Below are 12,439 nucleotides of genomic sequence, written 5' to 3'. Positions count from 1 at the left end.
TGTTGTTGAGGTCTCAGATGACGATCTCACTGACTGATGCGCCAGAGGCCAGGAGTCTTCCAGCTAGGGTTGTCAGTAAGACCTGTATGAGCTCAAACCTGCTGGTTCCAGGTCAAGCCCTGCACATGGTCGTAGGGCTGGCTTCTGTTGCCGGGCGCCATGGGCTGGCTTGTGTTGTTGAGGTCCCAGATGAAGATCTCACTGTCTGACGCGCCAGAGGCCAGGAGTCTTGCGGCTAGGGTTGTCAGTAAGACCTGTATGAGCTCAAACCTGTTGATTCCAGGCCAAGCCCTGCACATGGTCGTAGGGCTGGCTCCTGTTGCCGGGCGCCATGGGCTGGCTCGTGTTGTTGAGGTCTCACTGTCTGACGCGCCAGAGGCCAGGAGTCTTCCAGCTAGGGATGTCAGTAAGACCTGTATGAGCTCAAACCTGCTGGTTCCAGGCCAAGCCCTGCACATGGTCGTAGGGCTGGCTCCTGTTGCCGGGCGCCATGGGCTGGCTCGTGTTGTTGAGATCCCAGATGAAGATCTCACTGACTGATGCGCCAGAGGCCAGGAGTCTTCCAGCTAGGGTTGTCAGTAAGACCTGTTTGAGCTCAAACCTGCTGGTTCCAGGCCAAGCCCTGCACATGGTCGTAGGGCTGGCTCCTGTTGCCGGGCGCCATGGGCTGGCTCGTGTTGTTGAGGTCCCAGATGAAGATCTCACTGACTGATGCGCCAGACGCCAGGAGTCTTCCAGCTAGGGTTGTCAGTAAGACCTGTATGAGCTCATACCTGCTGGTTCCAGGTCAAGCCCTGCACATGGACGTAGGGCTGGCTCCTGTTGACGGGCGCCATGTGCTGGCTCGTGTTGTTGAGGTCCCAGACGAAGATCTCACTGTCTGACGCGCCAGAGGCCAGGAGTCTTCCGGCTAGGGTCGTCAGTAAGACCTGTATGAGCTCAAACCTGTTGGTTCCAGGCCAAGCCCTGCACATGGTCGTAGGGCTGGCTCCTGTTGCCGGGCGCCATGGGCTGGCTCGTGTTGTTGAGGTCCCAGATGAAGATCTCACTGTCTGACGCGCCAGACGCCAAGAGGTTCTTCTGATAAGGATTGATATCAAGGGCTGACACATTGCCTGTTGGAGGAAATATAACAGATGGATTCTCACATCTAAAAAATTAGTATGACTATGGATTTTCTATTAATAGTTCCCATATGGCACTGTATTTAAACAGGTTACTGTATTTAAACATAAATTTAGATTTTGGCTGTAACTTCTTACTTACTAAACCTAAGCTTATTCATAATTTTGCTGAAAACTAGAATCAAATCTTAGACTGCTTGCAAGGTGAAAGGGGTCAATAAAACATTTTTATCAGAGAAAGTTCCACTGAGCTTACTAATAACTATAAAAAATATACTTAGTTATTACGAATTTGCCTATGGACCTCATAAGAAAGCTCAGAGTCACTCAGCGGGCGATGGAGAGAGCTATGCTTGGAGTTTCTCTATGTGATTAAATTAGAAATGAGGAGATCCGTAGAACTAGAGTAACCGACAGCTCAATGGGTTGCGAAGGCGAAGTGGCAATGGGCAGGGCACATAGTTCGTAAAACCGATAGACATTGGGGTCCCAAGGTGTTGGAATGGTGACCTCGCAGCGGAAGACGCAGTGTTGGAAGACCCCCACTAGGATGGACGGACGACATCAGACAAGTCGCAGGGAGCCGCTGGATTCAGGCGGCGCAAGACCGTATAGAAGTCCCTACAAGAGACCTATGTCCAGCAGTGGACGTCTATGGGTTGATGATGATGATGATTACGAATTTTAAATTCTGAATAACCTACTGAGTTTACTACTGATAAGGCACATTTTTCATTGGCATTGAATGATAACGAATTAACAATGCTTATCATTGAACAGTAGTGACTAGTGAGCTAGTCTATAGTCATAAAACATTCAGTATGGCAACTGTGCAGATAAACATGCTGACAAAGAAAATAGTAATTTAAAACCACATTGGCGCTGATTCTGTTGTTTTTCGCTGGACTAAATTTAGAGTATGTATCTGCATTTTTTTCTTTTTAATATTGCTAAAAAAGTACAGAACATGAATTTTATATTTAAAGACTCTAAATTTTAGTGCACACTACAAATTAAAACGACACGCTCGCAGCTGGCAGCTGGTGTCTGTCCTTTTCATATTATATTAGTAAGAAGAGGATGCGAATGCTCTAAAATTTAGTTGTGCTCAGAACCAGTATCATTGTAAGTTTGTTTAAAACATTGAATATTTGCTACTGAGCACAAGCTTTTAAATTATTTCTGATCAGATTTATCTATACTTAATATTATAAATGCGAAAGTGTGTCTGTCCGTCTGTCTGCTAGCTTTTCACAGCCCGTTTGTTTAACCGATTTTGACGAAATTTGGTACAGAGACAGCTTGTATCTTGGGGAAGGACTTAAGCTATTTTTTATCCCGCAAAATTGAACAGTTCCAACAGGATTTTTAATAACCGAAACTTACGCGGACGAAGTCGTGGGCATCACCTAAAGACAAACATTATTTACTACATTAGCATTATAACTGTTTGTCTGTGACAAGTTTGTGTAATAAAACTATTTCTTCTTGTTTAGGGTTGTGTACCTCAAAACGAAAAAGGAAACCCTATAGGATCACTTTGTTGTCTGTCTGTCAAAAAACCTATAGGGTACTTCCCGTTGACCTAGAATCATGAAATTTGGCAGGAAGGTAGGTCTTGTAGCAGACACGAGGGGAATAATCTGAAAACCGAGAATTTGTGGTCACATCACAAGAAAAAAATTAAAATGTGTTCATGAACAAATATTGCTATTTTCAACTTTCAAAGTAAGATTACTATACCAAGTGGGGTATCATATGAAAGGGCTTTCCTTGTAGATTATAAAACAGATTTTTATTTATTTTTAGGCATAGTTCTTGATTTGTCGTACAAAATGTTGATGAAATACGATTGTAGTATGGAACCCTCAATGCACGAGTCTGACTCACACTTGGCCAGTTTTTTCTTACTGTAGATACCAAGCAGTTCATAGTTCACCTACCATTATGTTTAGAGGTGCTCCCAATAAGGGGGTCACTGGCCTTGTTCAACAAATTCTCTGCACTGTAGAACTCTAGCAGGCCTCCGTCGCAGCCCCCCACTATTATGCCTGCACCAGACCACGCTAGTTTCTGAAACCTGACAAGTTCACTTATTAAATATTTACCAGTCTATACTTTAAGCCTTTTTAGGGTTCTGTACCTCAGAAGCAAGAAATGAACCCTTATAGGATCACTTTGTTTTCTGTCTGTGTTGTGTCTGTCAAGAAACCCTCAAGTGTGCTAGTCTGACTCACACTTGGCCAGTTTTTTTAGGGTCCCGTATCTCCAGAGAAAAAGAGGAACCCTTATGTGATCTCTGTTTCCTTCAATCACATCGCAACAGAGTAATGGATTGACGTGACTTTTCGCATGGGTATAGTCAAAGACCTGGAGAGTGACATGGGCTACTTATTATCCTGTGAAATCCAAGAGATCCCACGGGATATTTAAAAACCTAAATCCATGCGTACAAAGTCGCGGGCATCAGCTAGTACTGCATATTGTTGCCATCAACATTTAAAGCCTTTCAATGCCTTGCATTTACGTACTTTAGTTTTACTTAAAAGGTAAACAAAGATAATAGGATGGACGAATGACAGAAGTGAGTGGAAGAAGACATGTTGTGCCGACCCCACATAGTGTGGGATAAGGTAAGGAAGAAAAAGAAGACTTAAAAGGTAAACAAGTAGCTTCCCGCTGAAATAGATGAGGTGCACTCCAAGCGGCCCACACTGCAATCTGACAATGATATGAGTGGAAACCTAACTCCAGGTCTAAAGCGACGGCAAATCGCATCACTTGTGCATTTATCACAGAAGGTTTTTACAATCTTTAAAGAAAACTAAGGAGAACAATGTTACCTTGCATCCAGTAGCGTGCAGGTCATAGAGGCATAAATGCAGTGCTTACCCCAGTTGTAATAGCACGATGCATATTTTCATTACGACCTGCCAGTAAACAGGTTCCTACCTAACTAATGCATACCCTAGCTTCAAAGCCTGTGCACGCCACTGCTTGCATCTATAGCTCTAAGTTCTATTACACGTTTTTGCACTTCTACCTTAATATTTCTCTGTATCTTTTTAGTTCAGTTGTGTACATTATAGGTGTGTGTAATCATTTATTTGTACAGTTAAATTATAATTAAAATTAACATTTTAAAGACTTGTACTTACTTATGTTTTGTCTGTATGCTAGATTTAAGTTCTAAATCAGCGCTGGAGTCACCTAAATTTAAGGCATAGAGCTCTAAATAGGAATTAGAGCTGAAATTAGCGTCCACTTGCTGTGCCGCGGAGCCGGTAACGATCATAGAAGGATAGTGCCCCGCCGGCGACCAGCTGGTGTTCACCGTCCGCTTTAACTCCTTGATCTTCATTGTCAAGCACCGAACTCACTAAAACAACTACCACACAACTTTAAAACCGATAAAACTAAGTATACAAACAGAATTATGTCACAGCTTTTCGAACACGTCACACATAAAACTTATACTTTTATCATTCAATGTAAAGCCTTTGATATATTAGGAATTTCGTGAATTGTGGTTTTTGAGTGAAAAACGATGAAATTACACGTAAAATTCAGTTATTTACCATAAAAACACCGAGTTGGCACTTCCAACGTGGCTGACGTATTTATTTCCAATTTGACAACTCTATGACAGCGGTCAGTTTGAAATTTGTGTGACGTTGACATTCGGCAATAGTGACAGCCGTGTCAATAGTCCAAGAATAGTCCAAACCGATATAGTGTATTCATCTAAAGTGCCCCGTAAACAGTCAAACATGTTTGTCAAATATTACGTGTTCATTTGAACGTCTGCGGCACAGTCTGCGGTCGTGTTTGATGCGTTTGTCAAACAAACTACGTGTTTGGCAAAGTTGTATTTTACACAAATTCACGGATTTATACACAAATTACATAAATAAGTAGGTAAATAAACTAGTTATTAAAATAAGAATTATATGAAAAATATATAATACTTATCAATAAAGGTTCTTATAGAAAAGACAAGAACTCAAGGTGCTTCAAGAAAACATTTTGAAAATAACGGATAAATAGAAGTTTATGGTAAGATAAGAACTTGATAAGAATTTATTTTTTACTTTTACAATCATAATGCATAAATCTTAACCTGATCATATGATACTAAGATTTAATACTCAGAAGTCAGACCCCAGTTACTAAGCAGGTATTAAATCGATTGAATTTTTTGTAAAATAGTAAAACACTCTTTCCAAATCGACGACGAATTTCGACGACCTCCCTGGCGCAGTGGTGAGCGCTGTGGTCTAAATAGTGGGACGTCCCGGGTTCGATTCCTGGCAGGGGTTTGGTATTTTATAATTTCTAAATTTCTGGTCTGGTCCGGTGGGAGGCTTCGGCCTTGGCTAGTTACGTATCTGAATAAATAAATAAATAAATAAAATAAGTACCTACTTACCTACTTGTAGGTCTGTAGTCTGTGCGGCTTCCAATGTAGGTAGGTAGGTAAGTCAGGGTAGTAAGTACATCTAGCACCAAACAAGCGATAATAGTACCTAATTTACACAGTAGCTGACTACCCCCTTAGCTTCATTAATGGATTTTCAGAAAAACCTTGCTTAGCAGAGCTGCTACAAATATTATGGAGTACCTAGTTACTTGCCTAAACTTCTACTACAGTAAAGAAAAAGCCTTCTTGCAACACACTAGTTAGTTAGTTTCTAAGCATACACTTTGCTAGAATTGTAGGTACTTAACAAATAGTAAGATCTGTGAGTCCCCCATTAGAGCAAGGATTCTTACCTGCTACCCAACTTCACAAAATAATACTTTGTTATGAAAATATTGAATACGTATAAGTGAAGTTAACAGAACTTTACAGGAACTTTAACAAATGCTGCTTATCTAGAACTTAGTCTGTAGCTGTTCCAGGTTCCAGCAATCATGCCGATAGCGATGTCTACGGACGAGTGGGCGCGCCTCTCGCGCTGGTCGGCCGGCCACCGCGAGGAGCCGGAGGCGGCGCGGCGGCGCGAGGCCGTGCAGCACATGAACCAGATGAGCCAGCAGATGACCAAGTCCTGGCCCAACTCGTTGGAGGTAGTGTTGTTTTTTTGACGTGCAGCAATGATGCCATGCTCACAGCACATCTACATGCTTTACAAAAGTTCCTCCAAGTTCTATAAACAAAATAGTGCTTGTTTCTTCATTTATGATCTCGATCCTAATGTCTACAATTTATTTAGTTGATGGACGTATCTCTGCCAAACTCCTTTTGTTGTCTGGTCCCCTTTGAAATCCATACCGATGGAAATACACTGGAAATGTACATATTTTCATCACGATCTCGAAAAATAACTTAACTTACCGTACCTACTGTTATAAATTTATAATTAACTAGTTTATGCTCGCGACTTCGTCCGCGTGGACTACAAAATTTCAAAACCGTATTTCACCCCCTTAGGAGTTGACAATTATCAAAAATCCTTTCTTAGCGGATGCCTACGTCATAATAGCTATCTGCATGCCAAATTTCAGCCCGATCCGTCCAGTAGTTTGAGCTGTGCGTTGATAGATCAGTCAGTCAGTCAGTCATTCAGTCAGTCAGTCAGTCAGTCAGTCAGTCACCTTTTCCTTTTATATATTTAAGATATCTATTTAAGTAATCTGTAAAAAATTGTAATCCTATTTGGCCTTATTTTCAGTCTGTTATTATGTAAAATTATATTGTATATATCGCTGTTGATTGCAAAAAACGAATAAAATAAAATAAAATAAACTTAACTTTTTGACTTAACCAACCTCAAAAAGTCTATAATACACTTATAAGTAAGTATGCGTTCTAAAGCGCGTTTTCCTCGTCTCCCACAGAATGTGAACAAGCGCAACGAGGAGTTGCGTCGCGCGCGGCTCGCGGCGGCGGAACAGGCCAACTCGCTGTTCTACGCGCGCTACGTGAAGCAGAAGCAGGCGGAACAAGCGCGCCTCATGTACAACGCCAGAGACTCCTTCTTCAAGAACAAGGACGCGCCCAAACTGCTGCTGGGGTGAGTTCTCCACAGAATGTGAACAAGCGCAACGAGGAGTTGCGTCGCGCGAGGCTTGTGGCGGCGGAACAGGCCAACTCGCTGTTCTACGCACGCTACGTGAAACAGAAGCAGGCGGAACAAGCGCGCCTAATGTACAACGCCAGAGACTCCTTCTTCAAGAACAAGGACGCGCCCAAACTGCTGCTGGGGTGAGTTCTCCACAGAATGTGAACAAGTGCAACGAGGAATCCTCATCTATCACATACGAGCCGCCTTCCACAAATTGTTCCCACGTTTTTCCCCGAAAAACCTATGTGAACTAGTTACTTATAGAATTATATAGAAGCGCGTGCACTGCGGAATTAATTCCGCACCGCATTTTTATAGATTTAAATTCAAAAAAACCTGTGAAAAAACCCAACGCACAGTCTTGAAAAGATTAACTTCCGAGTTTCTTACCGGATTTTCGCAGTTTCTACAGCTATTCATGTAGGTAACTATTGTCCAGGTAAGGCATTAGGTAAGTAGGTCTATCCATAACAAAGGTCATAATGAAAAATGATCACTGAGCCATTTCAATTTAGATACCTAATGGGATGTCTCTATATTATACCTAATCTACACGCCACTGGTTTTTACAGTTCTTTATTTTCGGTGGTAGAATTTTGACATCTAAATCTAAATATGTAAAATGAAAAGGAGGATCAACGCATAGTTCAAACTACTGGACGGATCGGGCTGAAATTTGGCATGCACATAGCTATTATGACGTAGGCATCCGTTAAGAAAGGAATTTTGAAAATCCAACAAGTGTGCGTGCATGTCGGACCAATCAGTCTCGAGCAAGCGCTGTCAAACGCACACATTTAGTGTACCTTACGTATACCGATACGACTTAAACACAAGCATGAGTCAGTGGCCTTCATGAAATGCAATAAGATCCATAAATTAGCATAACCATAATATTATTTTATAGCGCCGTCATAGAAACAGTAATCCAAAAGGAGCGAGAAGAGCAAGTGAAGTTCGACAAGGAGCTGAAGAAACAAGCGGCGGAGAACAAGAAACAGGACGAAGAGCAGATCATACAGAACGCGAAGGAGTGGCACGCGCTGATGGATCTGAAGAGGAAGCGGCGGTTCGAAGTTAATAAACAACATCAGACGGAGATCTTGGATCAGTGAGTTTGTCTTTTAATATCTTATGGGACGAGTCTTAAGTGTTTTTTTAGCCCAGGGCAAATCGTTAACAGCTTTCCAAAGAGTTCTTACTTCTTACATTACTGATTCTGATCGACGATTGATAAAAAATAAAAACACACACACACACACACACACACACACACACACACACACACACACACACACACACACACACACACACACACAAGCACACGCACACACTGTTGTAATTTTATTATTGTATATACATTTATTCTAAATCTATTCTGTTAAAATAGTTTTCATTACTATTTTAAGTAATCTCTTGTGGCCTTCTGTTATAACTAAATTTAGATTTAAATAATAATTACCTATGTAATTACGCTGTTGATTACTTTCAAATAAACAAAATAAAACAAAGCTCTTTACTTCAGTGTAGGTACAAGTTTATGTCAACAGTAGCCTACTCATACTCGCGACTTCGTCCGCGTGGACTACGTAAATTTCAAAGCCTCATTTAACCCCTTTAGCGGTGAAATTTCGAAAAATACTTTCTTAGTGGATATCTGCTCTTTACAAAGAACACACCCTCTAAGTTTCATGTCTAGGCTGTGCATTGATATATCTGTCAATCAGTCAGTCACGACTTTGAATTCTATATAAGAATAATAATTTTAAAACTTGTTCCATAACGGTACCCAAATAATCCTAATATCCTAATATCCTAATCTATACTAATAAATAAAATTGAAGTGTCCGTCTGTAATTTTTAAATAACTACATCATATTAAGCTCATATGGTTATTTGAACTGTACCATAACTGAATCACACGTTTTTAAATTTTTTATCTGTCTGTTTGAACGGGCTAATCTTCGGAACGGCTGAACCTATTTTGACGCGACTTTCACAGATAAGTAGAGGATTAACTAGGGAGTAACATAGGCTAATAAATTATGCCGATTTTTTTTAAAAAGAATATTAGCCTTGTTAAATGACTAATATTCCCCTTTCCTCTCCAACTAAGCGTCAAGCTTGTGCTAGGAGTAGGTACGACAATAGTGCAACGGGCGGGGTTTGAGCCGTCGACCTTTCGGTTTTCAGTTCACTCCTTTACCAGTTGAGCTATTGAGGCTCTTACATGCACCACGTTCTTATTGAATGTGGCGTGTCGAGTAGATGACGACCATTTTATAATTTTGATGATTAAGATTTAAATACACACTGTGATTACTGCGGCGCTGCGAGTGCCCTATAAACTTTGTCGTGGTTTGAATGCCGAGATATCGCTCTCGAACACGATACATGATACATCGGTGCCTATCGTGTTATTATCGATGTGATATTTCAGACTTACCTATAATGGGTCAAATCAAACAACAAAAATTAGAATTTGTTACAAGTTTTATTGAAATAAACATACAATTAGGCTGATATAATATATACATAAAGCAAGCGTAGTGTGGGACGCCCTCCAGCACGATGGACCGACGATATAAAGAGGCTGGCGGGAAGTGGCTGGATGAGGAAGGCTGAGGACCGGGTGTGGTGGCGCTCTTTAGGGAAGGCCTATGTCCAACAGTGGACGTCCACAGGTTGATGATGATGATGATGATGATGATGATATACATAAATGTAAAAGCCTGATAATAAAAGATTTAAAAAAACATACAATAATTGCACGGCATGTAATTTAATAGAAAAATATTATCATACACACACATTTTTATTCAAATTTGAATGATCGAGTATTGTCATTCATACGATCAACAGAGCATAACAGTCCCCATAAATTGCTAGATTTTGCCCAAAAATTATTTTTCGTAAAGTCACGACAGGCCTCAACTGAGTGACCAGTGCAGTTTTCACCCGTATAAAATCTTGCCGGATTTTTCGCTCCATACGATGACACTCGCATCTGCCACTCTATAGGTAGATTAATACATTGTCCTACTTTCGATTTCATCGTTAAGCTTTCACCTTTGTGGTCTCCATACTCATATAGTTTTATCGATCGATCTTCAGTTGTAAATTCATGTATGATTACACTTACAACTTCAGGGACAACCGCCAAGGTGTTGTGCTTTATAGACACGCTTTCCACCCTGCCGGCGTATATTCTTTCAAAGTTTTCGACGGCATTGCCAGCAATACAATTCCCGTCGTTAGTCCCGGATGTTGTACAAAATAGATGATGTCTACCATCTCCACAAATGACGGTTGTACAGAAAGGTAATAGATTATCCGTGAAATAATTTATTCTGTACGGATCTTTCACAATGGGAGTACTGTGGCTGACGGAACCACTTTCGTAATCATAACACTTGCCTTGTTTTTTCACGAATGAAATCTCCGTTGACGGACAATCCGTTGATGTTGCCGTAGCAATCGTACAAATAATTCCAATGCAAATTAAATTGATTTTCATTTTTACAACTGCGCACAACTGTTCAATTTTAGCTGTTCAAAACGCACGGTCTGATAATACAATGAGCTGCGCGACAGTCTGTCTCTTATAGTAATGATGATGTTATTGTTTATAGTCAATGTTCAATCTCTTTCAATAACAACCGCGTATCGTGCTAAAACGTAAAAACCCTGACGCAGCACGCGTGCCGCGCCGGTCGTACCGCGTGCGCCCAGTTACCGCGATTCAGACTGTGAAATACATATAATTTGAGATCAAAATATTGTATTGCAGCTATACTAGTTGTATACTGCAACAATGGGCGAGCAACAAAAAGTTATAACTACGAATACTGAACGAGTCCTATTTACGAAACTCACCCAAGTCTCAGAAGAGAACGTGAATATTTATAAAGCACTAAATGAAAAAAGTTGGAAAATGAAACGCTTCAGCTCAGTATAAAAACCATGATTGAACAGATTTTAGAGCTGCAAAGGCAAATTAAAGCCCTATCAGAATCGAAATCAACTACATCTTCCGAGCATATTGGTTCTACTCAAAAGAGCTCAACTGAACCGGTTGACTACTGTACTGATGACGAAGAGCTCGCTAAAGGAACGGAATGGATTACAGTAAAAGGCAGAAAAAAAGGAAGCTGAACACGTCTCCCATTCAGACTCAGGAACCTGATACTGAAATTAAACACGAAGGAAGGAAACCTAAAAAAATGCCTCAGCCGCCCCCCGTTATAGTATCGACTGGCTGTGTCAGACTATCAATCGTTGTGGAGAATAAAGCTAAATGAATCAAAGTCAGTTCATATAGATTTTCACAAATAAAACAGAACAGTACCTACAACGCTGTCTTCATAAACGACCAAAAAATCTCCTACGTGGATACAGCTAAATACCTTGATGTGAAGTTGCGCTGGAAAGCTCATGTCAAGAAAAAAAGGAAAGAACTTGATATAAAGTATAAACAGATGTATTGGCTACTTGGTAGATATTCCTCGCTGTCAATACATAACAAGATTCTTTTGTACAGACAAGTCCTGATGCCCATTTGGACTTATGGCATACAGCTGTGGGGCTGTACCAAAAAAAGTAACATTCAAATCATCAAACGGTTCCAAAACAAAGTACTCAGGAATATTGTAAATGCACCCTGGTACATCAGAAATGACGATATTCATCGGGACCTTCAAATTGAATACGTCCATAAAGTTATCACCAAATTTTCCAAAGCCCACTACTAAGTATAGGCTTCACCACCACGTTAACGTTGAAGCAATCCAGCTGCTTGACGTAACGGAGACAGTGAGAAGACTAAAAAGGACCAAACCTTTTGAGTTAGTGTATAGTGATAACTAAGTGATAGTGTAGGTACATAGTGTTGAAAGAACACGTGAACAAAGTGTATCTCAAATCAAGAAAGACTAAGATGCGGCAGTGGACAATTTCTTAGTAGGTAGGTAGGTATATAAGATAATTTATAAGTTTAGGTTAAAATAAAATTACTTATTAGTCATACATTAGGCTAGATCGTAATATAATTGAGTAGGTAATTGGCAGTCAACAATAAGGAAAAAAGTTTGTTTAAATAGTGCACACGGTACTAGTTGGCTGTGGCCGTGCGCACTAAAATCAATATAATGATAAGTTGTTTGTGTCACATGATGCGACTGGGCTTGCTGGCGATGATGGCCACCTGTCGTTGCGTGAGCGAAGAGTTGATGGCTTCGATGAGATCGT

At 40.7% G+C, this 12,439-nt stretch overlaps 2 protein-coding genes and 1 long non-coding RNA gene across 11 annotated transcripts in view; 2 read left to right on the top strand and 1 right to left on the bottom strand.

The window, feature by feature from the left end:
- Sec31 (secretory 31) overlaps nucleotides 1-4,780 on the bottom strand; it is a 36,361-nt gene extending 31,581 nt beyond the window's left edge. For 5 of the 7 annotated variants that reach the window (XM_034978495.2, XM_069505052.1, XM_069505049.1 and 2 more), the window contains exons 1-4: nucleotides 4,703-4,780; nucleotides 4,283-4,512; nucleotides 3,068-3,204; nucleotides 946-1,115 (exon numbers count right to left, since the gene is read on the bottom strand). In XM_034978495.2, the coding sequence (XP_034834386.1) occupies nucleotides 946-1,115; nucleotides 3,068-3,204; nucleotides 4,283-4,485 (510 nt within the window). In that variant the 5' untranslated portion in view covers nucleotides 4,486-4,512; nucleotides 4,703-4,780. Of the gene's footprint in view, nucleotides 1-270; nucleotides 355-945; nucleotides 1,116-3,067; nucleotides 3,205-4,282; nucleotides 4,524-4,702 lie in introns of those variants that run through there. The other 2 variants (XM_069505050.1, XM_069505053.1) reach the window with 2 other exon arrangements.
- LOC138403671 (uncharacterized) overlaps nucleotides 1-12,439 on the top strand; it is a 331,305-nt gene that overhangs the window by 164,705 nt on the left and 154,161 nt on the right. The gene's annotated exons all lie outside the window — the stretch shown is intronic.
- LOC117990993 (trichohyalin-like) overlaps nucleotides 6,034-12,439 on the top strand; it is a 13,567-nt gene continuing 7,161 nt past the window's right edge. For 2 of the 3 annotated variants that reach the window (XM_069505079.1, XM_069505078.1), the window contains exons 1-2: nucleotides 7,220-7,332; nucleotides 8,100-8,303. In XM_069505079.1, the coding sequence (XP_069361180.1) occupies nucleotides 7,274-7,332; nucleotides 8,100-8,303 (263 nt within the window). In that variant the 5' untranslated portion in view covers nucleotides 7,220-7,273. Of the gene's footprint in view, nucleotides 6,195-6,965; nucleotides 7,142-7,219; nucleotides 7,333-8,099; nucleotides 8,304-12,439 lie in introns of those variants that run through there. The other variant, XM_069505080.1, reaches the window with a different exon arrangement.

The sequence above is a fragment of the Maniola hyperantus genome, chromosome 19 (assembly GCF_902806685.2).
Source record: "Maniola hyperantus chromosome 19, iAphHyp1.2, whole genome shotgun sequence".
NCBI lineage: Eukaryota > Metazoa > Arthropoda > Insecta > Lepidoptera > Nymphalidae > Maniola > Maniola hyperantus.
The sequence above is the reverse complement of the archived record's forward strand: the minus strand, read 5'-3'. Positions and strand labels throughout refer to the sequence as shown.